Source organism: Malaclemys terrapin, chromosome 5 (genome assembly GCF_027887155.1).
Source record: "Malaclemys terrapin pileata isolate rMalTer1 chromosome 5, rMalTer1.hap1, whole genome shotgun sequence".
In the NCBI taxonomy this organism is placed as follows: domain Eukaryota; kingdom Metazoa; phylum Chordata; order Testudines; family Emydidae; genus Malaclemys; species Malaclemys terrapin.
In genome coordinates, this window is record NC_071509.1 from 49971732 (window position 1) to 49991752 (window position 20021).

The window sequence follows — 20021 nt, forward strand, 5'->3', positions numbered from 1 at the left end:
TCAGCATTATCTTCAGAATTCTGAAGTTCCATACCTATCTGTATGGAAGATGTTTTACCTTGCTGATGGATATCACTCGTTTGTGTCAACATTTGGACTGAAACATGGAATTCCGTCAACAGTTGTGCTCATATGTAGGGTCCTACCAAATTCACTGTCATGAAAAACGCATCACAGACAGTGAAATCTGGTCTGTTGTGTACTTTTACCCTATACTATACAGATTGCACAGGAGAGACCATTGTTTCTCAAACTGGGGGTCCTGACCCAAAAGGGGGCCATGGGTGGGGTGGCAAGGTTATTGTAGGAGGATTGTGGTATTGCTACCCTTACTTCTGTGCTACCTTTAGAGCTGGGTGGCTGGAAAGAGGCGGCTTGATGAAGGACTTGTGATGAAGTAAGGGTGGTAATACCATACCGTGTCATCCTTACTTCTGCGCTGCTGCGGATGGCAGCACTGCCTTCCCAGTTGGGCTCCCGGCCAGCAGCCACCACTCTCTGGCTGCCCAACTCTTAAGACAGCACCACTACTACCAGCAGCGCAGATGTAAGGATGGCAATATTGCAATCCCTGCTACAATAACCTTGCGACCCCCCCAACCCACAGCCTCTTTTAGGTTAGGACCCCTATAGTTACAACGTGAAATTTCAGATTTAAATATCTGAAATCATGAAAATTACGATATAAAAAAATGACACTGGACCTCGGTTATGTTCAGAAGAATTTCAGAGGTTCCTAGCTTCAAATGGAATTCAGCATGTACATTCTGCTGCATACCATCCTGCTACAAACAGACTAATGGAACATTTTATATGGACATTTAAGCATGCTTAACATTTTGAGTCATCAGCAGGAACTGGACAATTTCTTGCTTGTCTACAGGAACTCACTGCAAACTACTACTTCGGGGACATCCACAACTCTTTCTTTGAAGTGATCTTTGTGTATCTATTGGGATCTGCTATGTCCTGATGTTGCCTCATGTGTAGTCAAGTCCAAGCTATGCAAATTGATCAACATGACAACTAGTCATCGTTCTTTTTTAAGTAGGAGATAGTGCAGAATCATAACTACGGCTGTGAAATGAAATGTATCCAGAGAACTTATAAAATATATGGGACCCATGTTGTTCGTGGTAAAACTATCCAGTGGTACTTTATGGAAATGATATATGGACATTGCAGCCTCGACAAGTACCATCAGCGTTCCACTAGACTTTTTTGTTCCTCTGATCAAAGCTCCTCCTGTTACAACTCCTAATTTTGATGACTTGTTGGAAGAATCCAGCTGATTCCTTACCACTGATTGTCCTGTGCAACAAGACCAACACTGCACCACCCATCGCCATGTTATCCTAATAGTGTGAAAACCAGTAGTGCGCCTGAATTTATCAGTTGTTTAACTAGTGAGTTACTATTCTGGGGCAGAATAAATCCCTTGCAACTTGAAATCATATGCCAGTCTATCCACAACTTTTAGTCTGGCTAACATAAAATACTATATAACCTAACGATAATATATATTTGGAAAGCATTTTAAACTAGTGTGGAGGAATGTGATATCCTGCCTCTTTAAACGGTTGGGCACACCGTACTCAGAGCAGAGCCTCAATTCCATTTGTTCCAGTTTGTTACCGGAATAATAAAAAGTTTCCACGGCAGATAGCGGTTTTGAAATCAGCTCTTCTGTGTCCATCTCCTTTACTACTGAGTCCAAAGCCAACAGTATAGAGCATTATTCCCTAAAAATTAGTGGTTTGTGATGCTATGTATGACTTATATCAGTTTAAAAAAGGAAGAATAATGAGAACATGATATAGGGCCTAATATCAAACCTGACATGGCTTGAAACAATTTGAACACAATACCAACTGTTTTCAGGATCAATACATTTTTTGAAGTATTGATATTAAATCATTATGGGATGGAGAAAACTGCATCATGGGACGTTGAAATCACATTCCCAGTCACCACCGTGAGACTTTGCCCCCCTTTACAAACCCTTGCATTGCAATCCTTCCCGAAAACATCCTGCGCTAGACGGTGGCAAGTTGCACAGTGGGATAGCTACCCATGATGCACTGCTCTCTGCATCAATGCAAGCGCTGGTAGTGAGGACGCGCACCAACACAAGGAGCGTAATATGGACATGCAAAAGCGATTAAATTACTGCAATGGCTGTATGTCAATATAACTTAGGTTGACTTATTTTTGTAGCGTAGCCTTGCCCTAAGACTAATATTTTACCAGCACAAAGACCACATCATTCAAGCCTTCCCCCCCACACCCCCGATAACAACTAACAGTTCAATCACTTATGAACTATTGCCAATATCTATTAATGGTTCACCATGGTCAAGTGAGAACTGAATTTCCTGACTTCGTTAAGTGTCACATTTCAGCCATAAGGCTTTACATCTTAAAGATAAAAAAAGCTATTATTTGGTTCAAAGAATTAATATAGTAGGTAACTGCACACAAAAACAAACGAGAAAGCCTTTTACATATATGGAATTATGCAGCTGAATAACTGTAGCCATTGTGCATTTATTCAAATGTGTAGATAGGTATACACAGTTTAAATATCCTGACAGGTAATGTACTGCTCTCTTTGACAATACATTGTTTCCACTTAAACATAATTGTTTTTCAATTAACCTCCATGCACCCCCTGCATTTTTCACTGGCAGTTATGCATATGCCAAGTCTGAATTTTAAAAACAAGTTAATTCACACGAGACTTAGGCAATACACTTACTGTTGCCTAGTGCTGCCTCAAACCCTTCCCATATGGAGGATAGCTAAACGTAAGCCATTAAAAACCAGAAAAAGCAGAGTTGAGATAAAGAACTTAAATGTTTGAAAACCTGGAAATAAAGAATTAATGTAACCCATTCACATAATCCCTTTCCAGCAACCTTAACTCTACCCTCCCTAGAGCTGGCAGTACTACTAATTATGGCTCTTCACAGTCTGTTCCATAATAAGCAGACAAATTACTAGCAGTGCCATTTCTGCTGGGTCCCAAAAGGATTGTATTCCATTATTTATCTGCATGCACGCCAAATGCCTTTCAACACAATATATGCAACTATCCCAAATGGTGGAGCGATTAGTTGCAGCAAGTTGCCAAAGTTGACATTGCCAGATATGGCAAGCGTCTCAAGGGATTGAGAATCCCTTGTTTCTGCACAGTTATGGAAGTTCTCCAAACAGAGAACCAGAATGGTGTATTCTTGCCAATGAGATTTTTAGCAGCCTGGTAGCACACGCAACAGAGCACCTCAGTGCTCACTTGAATTATGTGAAGGTTTCTCTCTCATGAGTATGGAAAGTGGTTGAGTACAGGGCAGGCACAGCTAACTCATGTTCACTAAGCTTGACTCAAAGATAATTTTTGCTTTAGTGAAGAGGCTGTGTAACTTTCTATTACAGTATTCATGGACCACATTCCCACTGTACTAAGTATTAATGGCACTTTTCATCAGCAGATCTCAAAGTGTTTCACAATCTTGTATGAAGAGGGCCATGTCTGTCACGGGAGAGCTGGCGGGTCGTTCAAAGAGGGTAATGTTAAGACTAACAGGTATGGGGGTGGTATTACAAAATTAAGGTACTTCCTGGGTTTCAAGAAGTTTACGTCTGCATTATCCTAACACTGCATTTCCTGCTTCTCAGGAGAGTTAAACATTTAGCCATCCTCCAACGTTCTGGAAGCGTGCAAAGCAGCACTAGGCGCCCTATCTCTACATTAAATTTTTGTTTTCCTCTCCCCCCACAGTGCATTTCTTTGGGGTTTTTGTTTTCGTTTTTTTAAGGGTCTGAAAGTGGCTGGGGCTGAATTACCTGCCCTGCCATCTGGGGGAAATCCCCACAGCCAATTAGAAGAAGCCTTTTAGCAAGGCGCAAGAGTTCTAGAGCCTGTGGATGTTAGGGTCTTGGACATTTTGGGGTGCCAGCGATTCCTGTGGAATGGGGCAGATGCAGTTAAGGAATGAGGCAACCTCTGCCTCTGATAACATTGTTCTGTATCACCAGAAAGGGAGTTACTCTTCAATGAGCTATGGACACTTCAATACACCCACATACAAGTTAGTAGGTACTAAATATAATGGCGGTTTTGTGTTTGAAATGTGTTTTAGAGCAGTGGTTTTCAACCCATGGGACTAAGTCTAAGGGGGTCTGTGAAAGGCTGTCATTACCACAGAACAGTGGTTTTCAACGTGGGGTCCGCAGACTATGCTTAAGATTTCCAAAGGGGTCCACACCTCCATTTGAAAATTTTTAGGGGCCTGCAAATGAAAAAAGGTTGAAAAACCATTGTTTTAGACTAGAGCATAACAAAAACTCTCCTTTCCTCTTATTCTTACAAAATGAGGAAAATTCTATTAAGCATAATTTTATCAAACTTTTAAGGCAAAAAATCTATACTTAGAAGAAGTCAAAATGTCAGTGAAAGGGTCACTTGAAAATAAGAAACATTAATTTGTAGTAGAGGAAGCACTGTCAGCCTGTGCAACAGCTGAGGTGGTTGCCAGGTAAGAAATTTTATATTTAACAAACATGTAAAGACAGGACAGCAAACCTGTGCCACTGCAGGTTAGCCATCTGTAGAATTTATCATATCACAGCTCATCTTTATTAGGTTTAGTGGGGTGAGAGGAGAGATTTTGAAGTTGATGAATAAACATTTTAACACTGACACTGCACCCCATATTCTTCATAGAGATTCTTCATAGCAACCTAGTGAGGAGGGCTTCAAACTAGGTTTGACGGGGGCAGGTGACCAAAGCCCACAGGTAAGTCAAAAACAGGGAGACCTGGAAGAAGGGTCAGAATCTGGGAGAAGCATGGGATGTTATAGCAGAAATAAGGGAGAGACAAGACAGAACTGGAGGGGGAAAATTAAATCAGTATCTTTGATGTCTGTATACTAATGCGAGAAATATGGGGAATAAGCAGGAAGAACTCGAAATGCTAGTAAATAAACAACTATGATATAGTTGTCATCACAGAGACTTGGTAGGATAATACACATGACTGGAAGATTGGTATAGAGGGGTACGGCTTTCTCAGAAAGGACAGGCAGGGAAAAGAGGGAGGAGGTGTTGCCTTATATTAAAAATGTATACACTTGGACTGAGGTTGAGATAGAAATAAGAGACAGACTTGTTGAAAGTCTCTGGGTAAGGATAAAGGGGGAAAAAACAAGGGTGATGTCATGGTAGGACAGACAACCAAACCAGGGAGAGGAGGTGGATGAGGCTTTTTTTAAACAACTAACAAAATCATCCACAGCACAGGACTTGTTGGTGATGGGGGACTTCAACTATTCAGACATCTGTTGGGAAAAACAACACAGCAGGGCAGAGAGTATCCAACAAGTTCTTGGAATGTATTGGAGACAATTTTTCATTTCAGAGGGTGGAGAAACTACTGGGAGGGGAGGCTGTTCTAGATTTGATTTTGACAAATAGGGAGGAACTGGTTGACATTTTGGAAGTGGAAGGCAACTTGGGTGAAAGTGATCATGAAACAATAGAGTTCATGATTCTAAGGAATGGTAGGAGGGAGAACAGCACAATAAAGATCATGGATTTCAAGAAGGCAGACTTTAGCAAACTCATGGAGTTGGTAGGTAAAAATCCCATGAGAAGCAAGTCTAAGGGGAAAGACAATTGAAGACAGTTGGCAGTTTTTCAAAGAGACATTATTAAAGGCACAAGAGCAAACTATCCTATCTTTCCTATGGAGGGGGAAGTATGACAAGAGACCACCATGGCTTAACCAGGAGATCTTCAATGATCTAAAACTCAAAAGGGGGGGGGGGGGGGGAGAGGGGTCCTACAAAAAGTAGAAACTGTTGAATTACAAAGGATGAATATAAACAAATAACACAAGTATGTAGAGACAAAATTAGAAAGGTCAAGGCACAAAATGAGATCAAACTAGCTAGGGACATAAAGAGTAACAAGAAAACATTCTACAAATACATTAGAAGCAAGAGGAAGACCAAGGATAGAGTAGGCCTGTTTCTCAACGAGGGGGGAAAGACAATGAAAATGGCAGAGGTGCTTAATGACTTTGTTTTTGATTTCACCAAGAAAGTTGGTGGTGATTGGAAGTCTAGCACAGTGAATGCCAGTGAAAATGAAATAGGATCAGAGTCTAAAATAGGGAAAGAACAAGTCAAAAATTACTTAGACAAGTTAGATGTCTTCAAATCACCAGGGCCTGATGAAATACATCCTAGAATATTCAGGGAGCTGACTGAGAAGATATCTGAGCCATTAGCAATTATCTTTGACAAGTCATGGAAGACGGGAGACATTCCAGAAGACTGGAAAAGGGCAAATATAGTGCCCGTCTATAAAAAAGGGAAATATGGACAACCCGGGAAATTACAGACCAGTCAGCTTAACTTCTGTATGTGGAAAGATAATGGAGCAAATTAAGAAATCAACTTGCAAACACTGGAAGATAATGAGGTGATAAGAACAAACGGCGTCAAACCAACCTAAGCTTTCTTTGACAGGGTAACAAGCCTTGTGGATAGTAGGGAAGCCATAGATGTGGTATATCTTGACTTTAGTAAGGCTTTTGATACTGTCTCGCATGACCTTCTCATAAACAAACTACAGAAATACAACCTAAATGGAGCTACTATAAGGTGGGTCCATAACTGGTTGGAAAATCATTCCTAGAGAGTAGTTATCAGTGGAAGGGAATAACGAGTGGGGTCCCACAGGGATCAGTTCTGGGTATCGTTCTGTTCAATATCTTCATCAATGATTTAGATAATGGCATAGAGAGTACACTTATAAAGTTTGCGGTCGATACCAAGCTGGGAGGGGTTGCAACAGCTTTGGAGGATAGGATTAAAATTCAAAATGATCTGGACAAACAGTCTGAAGTAAACAGGATGAAATTCAATAAGGACAAATGCTAAGTACTCCATTTAGGAAGGAACAATCAGTTGCACACATACAAAATGGGAAATGACTGCCTAGGAAGGAGTGCTGCAGAAAGGGATCTGGGGGTCATAGTGGATCACAAGCTAAATATGAGTCAACAGTGTAACACTGTTGCAAAAAAACAAAAATCATTCTTGGATGTATTGGCAGGAATACTGTAAGCAAGACAAGAAATAAACTCTTCCGCTCTACTCCGCGCTGATTAGGCCTCAATTGGAGTACTGAGTCCAGTTCTGGGCACCATATTTCAGGAAAGATGAGGACAAATTAGAGAAAATCCAGAGAAGAGCAACAAAAATGATTAAAGGTCTAGAAAACATGACCTATGAGGGAAAATAGAAAAAATTGGGTTTGTTTAGTCTGGAGAGGAGAAGACAGAGGGGACACGATAAGAGTTTTCAACTACATAAAAGACCGTTACAAGGAGGAGGGAGAAAAATTGTTCTTAACCTCTGAGGATAGGACAAGAAACAATGGGCTTAAATTGCAGCAAGGGAGGTTTAGGTTGGACATTAGGAAAAACTTCCTAATTGTCAGAAGTGGTTAAGTACTGGAATAAATTGCCTAGGGAGGTTGTGGAATCTCCATCATTGGGGATTTTTAAAAGCAGGTTGGACAAACACCTGTCAGGGATGGTCTAGACAATACTTAATCCTGATTTGAGTGCAGCGGAATGGACTAGATGACCTCTTGCGGTCCCTTCCCGTTTTATGTTTCTATGATTCTATATTATGATATGATTCTCACATAGTTATGATGCATTTTAGACAAGATAAGTCATGTGAGACATCACTGGAAAGGTTATGATTTCCAGAATATTAACATCCTATTTGTATGCCTGTATCATTTTTGTATCTGAAGTTATGAATATTGATTATGTCTCTGCATTTCAAATGTTGTTACACCTGGGGAACTCCCACTAGACAAGATGCTTTCAGTCTAGACAGAGGGTGAGGAATGGCCCATTAGGAAAGGCCTTAGGAGAAGCTTATCTCACACCTACGGAGCCTTCCTGAGAACACTAGAGACAGCCTCCGAGTAATGGCTGCTAGGACTCTGCAAGGACATGTAATGAGACCACGTCTCTAGACTCCATCTTGGGATGTCAGTGTTTTTCCACAGACCAGCCTGAGAACCATCCTACGCAAAAGCTATATAAGGGAGGGAGTGACATCATCTGGGGTTCTTCACTGCCCACACAAGACGACTCCTGGAAATACCTGAGGAACAAAGACTGAACTGAGGGAAGTGCTGGAGCCAAACTAAAGGGATTTTTAGCCTGTGAATGGAACACCTGGGGATTCCAAGCTGTAAGCAAGTGCAACTTGCCTCCTAGGAATCTGCAGCCTGCTTGTATCATCTCTTAGGGTGAGAATCTGCTTTTCATATCCAATCTATTTAGTATATTAAGCTTAGTTTGTGTTTTTTGTTTATTGGCTAGAAAATCAGCTTTGATCTGTTTGCTATCCCTTATAATCACTTAAAATTAGGGCTGTTGATTAATCGCAGCTAGCTCATGCGATTAATTAAAAAAATTAATTGTGATTAATCACAGTTTTAATTGCACTGTTAAACAATAGTATACCAATTAAAATTTATTAAATATTTTGGATGTTTTTCTACATTCATATATATTAAATTCTGTGTTATAATTGAAATCAAAAAGAGTATATTATTATTACAAATATTTCCACTGTAGAAATGATAAACAAAAGATAGTGTCTTTCAGTTCACCTCATACAAGTACTATAGTGCAATCTGTCATGAAAGTGCAACTTACAAATGTAGAAATTATTTTGTTACCTAACTGCACTCAAAACCAAAACAATGTAAAACTTCAGAACCTACAAGTCCACTCAGGCCTTGGCTACACTTGCAAGTTGCAGCGCTGTAAAGCCGCCCCCAGCACTGTAACTCATTCCCTGTCCACACTGGCAAGTCATTTGCAGCGCTGTATCTCCGTGACTGCAGCGCTGCATGTACTCCACGTCCCCGATAGGAATAGCGTGTATTGTGCTGCTGCTCCAGAGCCAGTGTGGCCACCCAATGCGCTGTGACTGGCCTCCAGAAGTATTCAGCAGTATCCCACAATGCCTGTACTAGCCACTCTGGTCATCAGTTCAAACTCTACTGCCCTGGCCTCATGTAACCAACCATGTGACCCACCCTTTACATTACCCGGAAATTTTAAAAATCCCCTTCCTGTTTGCTCAGCCCGGCATGGCGTGGAGTGCTATCAGCAAATCTTTCCAGGTGACCATGCCTCCATGCGCCAAGCGAGCCCCAGCATGGAGCAATGGCGAGTTGCTGGACCTCAGTGTTTGGGGGGAGGAAGCTGTCCAGTCCCAGCTGCGCTCCAGCCGTAGGAATTACGATACCTTCGGGAAGGTATCAAAGGACATAATGGAAAGGGGCCATGACCGGGATGCCCTGCAGTGCAGGATTAAAGTGAAGGAGCTGCGGAGTGCCTGATACAAAGCCCACAACGCGAACAGCCGCTCGGGTGCTCCCCCCGCGACCTGCCGATTCTACAAAGAGCTGGATGCGATACTTGGGGTTAACCCCACCTCCACTCCGAGCACCACCATGGACACTTCAGAGCCGGGGGGGGGCAGGAGCAGAAGGAGGAGGAAAACAGGAGTGATGGTGGTGGTCCGGATGGAGACACCCCGGAATCCCTGGAGCCATGCAGCCAGGAGCTCTTCTCGAGCCAGGAGGAAGGTAGCCAGTCGCAGCAGCAGGTACTTGGTGGAGGACAAACAGAAGAGCAGGTTCCTGGTAAGCGTTTTTTTTTTGGGGGGGGGGGGGGGGAGGATTTTTTCGGTGCGGGCTCTTTGGGAGAGGAGGGTTAGGCATGCATGCCTAGATGCGGAATAGTGCATTGATGTGGTTTATCACATCGCGGTAATCGGCCTCGGTAATCTCCTCAAATGTCTCATCCAGAACGTGTGCAATGCGCTTGCGCAGGTGTATCAGGAGAGCCACCATGGTCCTTGTCCCAGCCAGGCTAACGTGTCCGCACCACTGTGCCGCGAGGGGCGGGGGGACCATTGCTGCAGACAGGCAAGCTGCATATGGGCCAGGGCGGAAGCCGCATTGCAGTAGAAGACCCTCCCTTGCTTCCCAGGTCACCCTCAGCAGCGAGATATCGTCCAGGATGAACTCCTGTGGAAAATGTTGGGACAGTGTTCAGTGTAGGTGCCCCTTGAAGCTGTTGGCTCTCCCCAAGGCACAGAAACCCAGAGGACAGTGCAACCCTAAAACAATCAGTCCCCCTTACTCACCATTTTGAGGCTCCTGTGGGATATGTGCGCTCTGTTTCGGACGGGAAAATTATGCTATTGTGTAGACCCTGTGCAAATTCAGCCTCCAGGTGTTCAACCTCGGAGGTCCATGCCTGAGTAAAGCTTTCACCCTTCCCTTCATAAATATTATGGAGGGCACAGCATGCAGATATAACCGCGGGGATGCTGTTTTCGGCCAAGTCCAGCTTCCCATACAGAGATTGCCAGCGGCCCTTTAAACGGCCAAAGGCATACTCCAGAGTCATTCGGCACCGGCTCAGCCTGTAGTTGAACCGTTCCTTGCTGCTATCAAGGCTCCCGGTGTAGGCTTTCATGAGCCACGGCATTAACGGGTAAGCGGGATTTCCAAGGATCACAATGGGCATTTCGACTTCCCCTACCGTGATCTTCTGGTCTGGGAAAAAAGTTCCGGCCTGCATCTTCCTGAACAGTCAAGTCTTCCGAAAGATGCGTGTGTCATGCACCTTTCCAGGCCAGCCTGCGTTAATGTCAATGAAACGCCCACGGTGATCCACAAGCGCCTGGAGAACCATAGAGAAATACCCCTTCCGATTAACGTACTCAGATCCTAGGTGGCGTGGTACCAGAATAGGAATGTGCGTCCCATCTATCGCCCCTCCACAGTTAGGGAGCCCCATTTGTGCAAGTATCAGGGGGTAGCCGTGTTAGTCTGTATCTACAAAAACAACAAGGAGTCTGGTGGCACCTTAAAGACTAACAGATTTATTTGGGCATAAGCTTTCGTGAGTAAAAACCTCACTTCTTCGGATGCATAGAGAAGAAGTGAGGTTTTTACTCACGAAAGCTTATGCCCAAATAAATCTGTTAGTCTTTAAGGTGCCACCAGACTCCTTGTTCCATTTGTGCAAAGCCATCCACTATTTCCTGCACGTTACCCAGAGTCACGGTTCTTCTGAGTAGGATGCGATTAATGGCCCTGCAAACTTGCATCAACACGATTTCAACTGTCGACTTTCCCACTTCAAACTGGTTTGCGACCGACCGGTAGCTGTCTGGAGTTGCCAGCATCCAGATTGCAATAGCCACCCGCTTCTCCACTGGCAGGGCAGCTCTCAATCTCGTGTCCTTGTGCCACAGGGAGGGGGCGAGCTCCTCACACAGTCCCATGAAAGTGGCTTTTCTCATCCGAAAGTTCTGCAGCCACTGCTCGTCATCCCAAACTTCCATGACGATGTGATCCCACCACTCGGTGCTTGTTTCCCGAGCCCAAAAGCAGCGTTGCACGGTGCTGAGCATGTCCGTGAACGCCACAAGCAATTTTGTGTCGTACGCGTTACATGGCTCGATAGCATTGTTGGACTCCTCACTCTCACTTTGCATCTTAAGGAATAGTTGAACAGCCAAACGTGATGTGCTGGCAAGATAAGTCAGCATACGTCTCAGCAGTTCGGGCTCCATTTCCCGCAGACAACAGATCGCGTTGCACAGAAACCATTGAAAGATGGCGCCAAAGGTGGACGGGATTTCTGGGATGCGAAGCGATGCATCACGGGGTGTTGGGACAAGACCCAGAATGCCCGGGCCCCTTCCCACGGCGCCAGAATGGGAAGAGGTGCTCTGTGGGATAGCTGCCCATAATGCACCGCTCCCAATGGTGCAGCAAATGCTGCAAATGTGGCCACGACAGTGCGCTGGGCAGCAGTCAGTGTGGACAGACTGCAGCGCTTTCCCTACTCGGCTGTACGAAGTCAGTTTTAACACACAGTGCTGTACATCTGCAAGTGTAGCCGAGGCCTCAGTCCTACTTCTTGTTCAGCCAATCTCCAAGACAAACAAGTTTGTTTATATTTAAAGGAGATACTGTAAATAAGAGCGCTGCATTGTCACCAAAAAGTGAGAACAGGTATTTGCATGGCATTTTTATAGCCGGCATTGCATGGTATTTATGTGCCAGATACACTAAACATTCGTATGCCCCTTCATGCTTCGGCCACTATTCCAGAGGACATGCTTCCATGCTGATGACGCTCATTAAAAAAAATAATGTGTTAATTAAATTTGTGACTGAACTCCTTGGGGGGAGAATTGTCTGTCCTCTGCTCTGTTTTACCCACATTCTGCCAGATAGATCATGTTATAGCAGTCTCGGATAATGACCCAGCACATGTTCGTTTTAAGAACACTTTCACTGCAGATTCGACAAAACGTAAAGAAGGTACCAATGTGAGATTTCCAAAGATAGCTAGAGCACTCGACCCAAGAATTTGAAGTGCCTTCCAAATCAGATGGACGAGGTGTGGCACATGCTTTCAAAAGTCTTTAAAGAGCAACACTCCGATACAGAAACTACAGAACCTGAACCACCCAAAAAATACCCAACAACATCAACCTTCTGCTGGTGGCATCTGACTCAGATAATGAAAATGAACATGCGTCAGTCTGCACTACTTTGGATTGTTATTGAGCAGAACCCATCATCAGCATGGATGCATGTCCCCGGAAATGGTGGTTGAAGCATGAAAGGACATATGAACCTTTACTGCATCTGGCATGTAGCCTGCATCGCAAGATATTTACAACAGTGCCATGAGAATGCCTGTTCTCACTTTCACCTGGCATTGTAAACAAGAAGCAGGCAGCATTATCTCCTGCAAATGTAAACAAACTTGTGTGTCTGAGCAATTGGCTAAACAAGAAGCAGGACTGAGTGGACTTTCAGGCTCTATTTGTTTTGGTTTTGAATGCAGGTTTTTTGTAAATAATTCCACATTTTTAAGTTCAAGTTTCTTGATAAAGAGATCGAACTACAGTACTTGTATTAGGTGAACTGAAAAATACTATTGCTTTTTACAGTGCAAATACTGGTCATCAAAAATATAAAGTGAGTACAGTACACTTTGTATTTTGTGTTGTAATTGTAATCTATATTTGAAAATGTAGGAAACATCCAAAATATTTAAATAAATGGTATTCTATTATCTTTTAATCACAATTTTTTTAATCGCTTAAGATCTCTTTTGTAGTTAAACTTATTTTTGCTTTATCTAAACCAATGTGTGGAAATCATAACTCAAGGGCAAAAGCCTGTTGCATATTCCTCTCCACATTGAGGGAAGGAGCAAGTTTTATGAGCTTCCACTGTACGGTTCCCTGTGCAGCACAAGGTGGTACAATTTTGGGTTTATACTCCAGAGTGGGTGCGTGCCTGAGAAGCTGATAGTTGCCCTAGCTGTAGCCTTCCCATGCAAGGGCTGGTCAAAGAGCCTTGTTTAACTGGAGCTGGGTGTGCCCCTACCTGTATATATGCAGGTGAAAGTGCAGGCTGGAGAGGGCTTTGCAGCTTGTCACAGCAATACAGTGGAAAGGGGAGCCCAGGCTGGTGGGTTGGGAGGGCTCAGTGGTACACCAGTTCCAGGTGGCACTCCGGGGGGGGAACCCATCAAACACACATTTTAACCAAGGTAAAACATGAAATCTGTACAACAGTCAAGTTACTGTCTTCACATGTTGAAGTTTCAATGCAGTGATTTCTTTTTTTATGCTTCCTAAACACACACTGTGCCAGTGTGAACTTCAAACAAATTCATAGAACAATCAAGTATCAGAGGGGTAGCCGTGTTAGTCTGAATCTGTAAAAAGCAACAGAGGGTCCTGTGGCACCTTTAAGACTAACAGAAGTATTGGGAGCATAAGCTTTCGTGGGTAAGAACCTCACTTCTTCAGATGCAAGTAATGGAAATCTCCAGAGACAGGTATAAATCAGTATGGAGATAACGAGGTTAGTTCAGTCAGGGTTCAATCAGGGAGGGTGAGGTGCTCTGCTAGCTATCTTAACATCTGCTATACTTTAACACTTCAACATCACTGGCCACACAATAGCAGATGTTAAGGTAGCCATTTTACAGCAAAAAAACTTCAGGACCAGACTCCAAAGAGAAACTGCTGAGCTCCAGTTCATTTGCAAATTTGACACCATCAGATCAGGATTAAACAAAGACTGTGAATGGCTTTCCAACTACAGAAGCAGTTTCTCCTCCCTTGGTGTTCACACCTCAACTGCTAGCAGAGCACCTCACCCTCCCTGATTGAACTAACCTCGTTATCTCCATACTGATTTATACCTGCCTCTGGAGATTTCCATTACTTGCATCTGAAGAAGTGAAGTTCTTACCCACGAAAGCTTATGCTCCCAATACTTCTGTTAGTCTTAAAGGTGCCACAGGACCCTCTGTTGCTTTTCATAGAACAATGTGAAAGCAAGTACGGAGTGCACGTTTTCCAGTTACAAGTATGGTTTCTTTTTAAAGTGACTCTAGTTCTCACTTAGTCCTCAATCAAGGCATCTTTGTAAATGTAACATGAAAAGCTTACCAAGGCCATGGATAATCTTTCTTCCCAAAATCATCATCTGTCAAGGGAGAAGATATAAGAAAAAGGCTGTCCTTAGCCCACTTTTGGATGCATGGCATGTGAAATATACAGAAACATCCAGAACAGCTCCAGACCTAAAAGATAAACATAAAAGAAATGACTAGCACCTATTAAGCTTGCTTCTGACTAAATGAATGAAAAAACTAGTGTCTAAAAGGGATACCAACTTTAAATCTAGTCAATTAGAGGAGATAAAACTAGTTTCATATACTACATGTATTCCTGTATTCACCTGCCAATTTTGATGATTTTACTACTACAGCTTCATACTGCTGTAAATGTTGTTCTCTCTTCTATTGCTGTGTAAGTTTTTCCTGTTGCTTATGTGGGCATAATTACACAAAAGAAATACTGAAACATTTTTCCCCTCTCTAATCTTAGGTGTTATACGCAACAACAATAAGTCAAAGATTCATGTAGAAGTGTCAATTTTAATGTAGTGTCCCTTTTAAAGGGGGTACTTTCATAATTGACAAAGTTAAAAAAACAAGTAATTTATTGTGGCCAGTCTCCTTCTGTGCTCCCCTTGCCATTACTGAAGTTTTGTGTTCTTGGTCCTAGCTGTATTTCTTTGCTGATCCTGAAGCAAAGTCATAATCATATGCTCAGTACATCAGCCTGTGGCTGAGAATCAAGTGAAATAGAACAAATGCAGCTTTATGATTTCACAACAAGGTGAAATAGAAGGTGAGTTGGGAAGGAACATACTCTTTGTCTAAAAGAGAACTGGAAACCTGCAAACAGGATAAAAAGTTATGAAAACACCTCAATGGTGAATTTGTAGTCAGTCTTATATTTGAAAGATTACTATGAAAATTATCTCAAAGCAATATTATAAGCAAATATCTATAAAAATACACCCAATTTAGGGACACAAGCTCCACAGCATAGATGTGAATCAGGATCTATGTACATACATAAGTATGTATGCGTATGCGTATAAATCTTGTGCACTGCACAAGGAACACAAGGCTGTACACAGCTATGTCACAGCCCTTTAAGTTAAAATGTCCTTGTTTGCAAGTTTATAGTCTAACTTAGGATGTGACGCCCTTTAGGGCATGTCTACATAGCCCATCGCAGAAAGTCTCCCAGTCCAGGTCAGACTCAGGCTCGCACTACTGTGCTAAAAAAAAAAAAAAAAAAAACACACACACACACACACACACACACACACACACACACTGTACGCAGCGCTTTGATGTCATGGTTTCGGCTGGAACTCTAGGCCTGAAGTCTACCCCCTACCCAGGACTCAGCACCTAAGCTGCAACAGTATTTTTAGGGCGGTAACATGAGCCATACAAATCTGGTTCAGTGTGTTGCAGGAACGAGACATAATGGGGTAAGTGAAACAGCTGAAGATTTAAGTCTGAATTTCCCTTTTCTCTGGATTTACCCTTGGACATTTTAAAATGGAAGCAAGTTGTTTTATGTTTAGCCTGTGAAAGGCAAGAGAGAAAACATTTCCAATCTTCTGACTTAAAGTCAAAAGTTTGTTACCCCAGACCGACTAAGAAAGTTACTAATCGCTCAATAGCTAATTTCCAAAACTAACATTTATAAACAGTTGAGAAGTTTACTATATTTGAATTAAAATACTCAATGGAAAAAAATGTTAAGGATACAAGATGAGTAACAATGTGTTGATTTAAAAAACAAAAACAAAAAACCAAACAACTTTCATTCAAGCTTCCAAATGATTTTAGGTCTACCGGTAAGTGATGTCAACTGTCACAGGACAAATCAAATTAAAAAAAAAAAAAAAAAACACAGACCTTGACACATTAAAAATGTATTTCATTTGTAAGAACCAAAAGGTCTAATATATTAAAAAAAAAAAAAAAAAAAAAAAAAAAAAAATCACATACCATGTGTTGTACAAGGCTTCTGTGAACAAGTTAACGTCATCAGCTTTATTAGGTACATATAACAACTATCCACCATTAAAAAAAGTAAAGTTTTTCTGCACACTCCCTCTTTTGCAGCAAGATTTGTTATTGCAAACCAAGGGCATAGCCAGTCTGTTTCCCCTTACAATATTTACTACAGTGAAGTATCATGGGCCCCAATCATGTTCCTATTGAATTAAAAGGCATTTTTCCACTGACTTCACGGGGAGTAAGCTTTGGCTTGAGATATCTTGGGTCATGGAAAAATGTGGCTACGTGAAATAAAAAAAATGTGTGTGTGTGTGGGGGGGTCATTTTGGCTCTATTTATTCAACCATGCAGATCTCAATACCCAGACAAGCAAAATCCCATATTTTTCTCTCACTGTACCTTACTGACCCATTCTGCAATACTGTAGCTTAATTTTGGTTCCCCTTACTATATGATCTAACTGTAATACTCCCCTATTGCTGATTGTAACAATATCTTAACCAAGGTTCAACAATTGTATCCTTTTGAAGTGTAGATCCTACTGCTGCTACTTTTTGTATCTGTCACTTTCTAAAATTTTAAAATGTGATCCTTATATTTAGGCTTGGAAGGACTAAGTTTTTATTGATAAATATCAAGTCAATGTTGCTGTATACACACAAACCAATGAAAAAATATTTCCCTAGATAATCAAAATTTACAAAGTTAAGTAAAGTACCTGCTGAAAACTTTTAAAGCTATTTATTTTTTATGTTTTGACAAATTGACAATGTGTATTTTAACAGTTATAAAGCTTTACCTTTTTGAATCTCAATGTTATTAACTAAAGGTCTGACTGCCCTCCCCTAATTTCCTAAAACTGTGAAAATTTAAATAGTTAAAAATAAAAAATATAATTTTGATGGATAAAAATAAAAATATGTCAAGCTTACTTATACTGTACCATGACCACAGGTTTGACAGGACCCTCACAGAACAAAAACCAAAATTCAATACTACGATTTCAAGTTATGTATGCACAAGCTTTGATACTGCACAAACATGACAGTTAGCTGAAAAGTAAACTATAATTTTTATGTAGTATTTAGCACTCCTAAAACTTTCATATTAATCCTCAATACTCCAGTAAATCAGGCAAGTGTTCATATTTAAATATTTAACATTTGCTTGATAAGTATTAATAGAAAGCAATTTAGCTGGTTAATACCTTGAAGACTTATAAAATACCATGTAAAATACTTACAGCTTGGTTTCTCTTAACTGAAGCAATGCAAATCAAGCATGTCAAAGCCCCAGACTGAAATGCTTCATTCACATATTGTCTTGTGCGTTCTAGTTCACTTGCATCTCCATCTTTAATACACAAAAAACAGTCTTCTTGTAAACCATCAACAGTGTTTGACCCTCTATTTATATCTGAGCATTCAAAGATAAGCACTCACATTTAAAGATATTCAAGTGTTCATTTGTGCATTATTTCCAAGCACAAGTCAAAGAAAATGTCATGTTACTGTTTCATTGAGCTTAGAAGAGGGAAAAAAAAAAAAAAAAAAAAAATCACACTAATCAAGATTGCAAGTCTGTCCACCCAATTGGGTATAAATAGTCAACAGGTGCACAGGGATTTAGTTAGTTTCATTTCATTTCCATTCTTGGGACCGAATGGCTAAATCCTGCAGCCCTCCTCCTCACCTGTATCTCACCAGATCACTTCTTCCCCCCCAATCAAGTGGTGGCAAGTATACAAAAGTTGCTACTCCCAGCTTCACCCACCAACTTCTGCCTCAGATAGCACACCTCCCACTCCCCAGCTGCTACCTATCCATGCCCTACTAGTTCAAACACAGCCCTGCCTGATCAGTTCTGCCCTGTTACTCCGGTCATCCCCTCTCCTTCAATTTTCAGGACCTTGTCCATCACCACCATCCCCCTTCCCTCGCCCCACCAAATAAAACAAAAATGTAGGCATGAAAGAACTGAAGAACAGAAAAGGTCCAGATGCTATGTCTCCCATGCATGGGACTAGGTTACCCAAGTTGCAGGACCATAACAATTCAGCATAAGAAGTTGGGATACATGTAGGCATTTATTCTCTCTCCAAAAACAATACAAACCAATGAAAAACCACACAGCTCTGAAGCCTTATTTTGCAAACCTGAGACTTTTCTTCCCCATTTACCTAATCAGCCAGCCTCTCTCCTGAACTGTCTGGCCTGCTGTATAAATTGCATATACAATTGTGATAAAGTGCTAGCAGCAGCATCCTAATCAATTGCTGCAGCACAAAGACTGCTGCAAGCTCAGCTGTGAACAATTAAACACTTTCCATCGTGGGATTATGAGCACCTGGGTGGTAATACGGGCTAACGATGGCATTGGGAGGATATAAATAGAAGGAACAGGAAACAAGGGTGAGCTCAGAAGGGAAGCTCAGAGTGCGAGCTGTACTGAGGAAAGCTATACTGAAAGCTTCTGCTACACAATACCTACATGATGTTCTGTGCATTACAAAAAGCAGAAGAATAAAAGATACATGTCATGAAAGGAAAACAGCCTGAGAGTGTTTGTAACTGAAGTGACAGAAAGTCTAGATGGCACAGCACACCAGGTAGTGACAGAGATACCCTGTGACAAATCTTCTACCAATCTTGAACACCACAGAAAATGAAGTACTTAAAGTCATATGTTAAGAACATTACAATATCAGAATAAGTTATCTACCTCTAATTATCAAAGCTTTTAAATATAAGAGGATAGTGCAATGCTGCCAATCTTTTTATGCTACAAACCGAGAAGTCAATATATTAAAATATTTTACCAGTTTGATTAGTATAAATTGTGAATGTTTTGGCCAATATTTTTCCATGTTTTCCTTCAATATCTTCTTCTTCTTCAGAAGAGGAACTAAACTGGTCTTCAACAAACTTTTTTGCTGCCGCTTGATTAGCCTTCTTAATTTCATCAAATTTCTTCTGAGAAGATAATTCTGTATAAAAATACATTAAAATTAATGCCATATTAAATTCTGCAGATTCCACTGTCCTTTTCTAGTTTTTTTTTAAATGTAGTGTTCTCAATAACTATTCTCTCCTTACAGACAGTTCAGCATTTTAGTGTTTCTAATGCAGCACAAGTAAACATGACTTAAAAAAAAAAAATACTGTGCATCAGCATGAATGTTCACAGTTTTGGGAGTAGTTAATTGCATCTGATGGACCAGGATCACTATTTCAAAAGAAATATTAATCTAACCAAACAGACATGTGCTATAAAAGTATGCTGGCTAGACAGTACATACTGCTGCTCTAACTAAAGGCTATTAAAAACAGTATTTCTTTTTGTTGGGTCAGGCACATAAAATTTCACCATTTTTGTGAATAGTTTGCAATAGTGCATCTGCGCTACTTTGCGGAAACTTTGGAGGTACATTTAATCGTTTCAATTACTCTTATAATTGTGACTTTTGG

General features: G+C 41.4%; 1 protein-coding gene across 2 annotated transcripts in view; it reads right to left on the minus strand.

Annotated features, from left to right (window-relative positions):
• The window catches only part of NFXL1 (nuclear transcription factor, X-box binding like 1), a 103210-nt gene that overhangs the window by 77127 nt on the left and 6062 nt on the right, over positions 1 to 20021 (minus strand). For both annotated transcript variants that reach the window (XM_054029077.1, XM_054029076.1), the window contains exons 2-4: positions 19373 to 19540; positions 17798 to 17907; positions 14612 to 14745 (exon numbers count right to left, since the gene is read on the minus strand). In XM_054029077.1, the coding sequence (XP_053885052.1) occupies positions 14612 to 14745; positions 17798 to 17907; positions 19373 to 19540 (412 nt within the window). The remainder of the gene's footprint in view (positions 1 to 14611; positions 14746 to 17797; positions 17908 to 19372; positions 19541 to 20021) is intronic.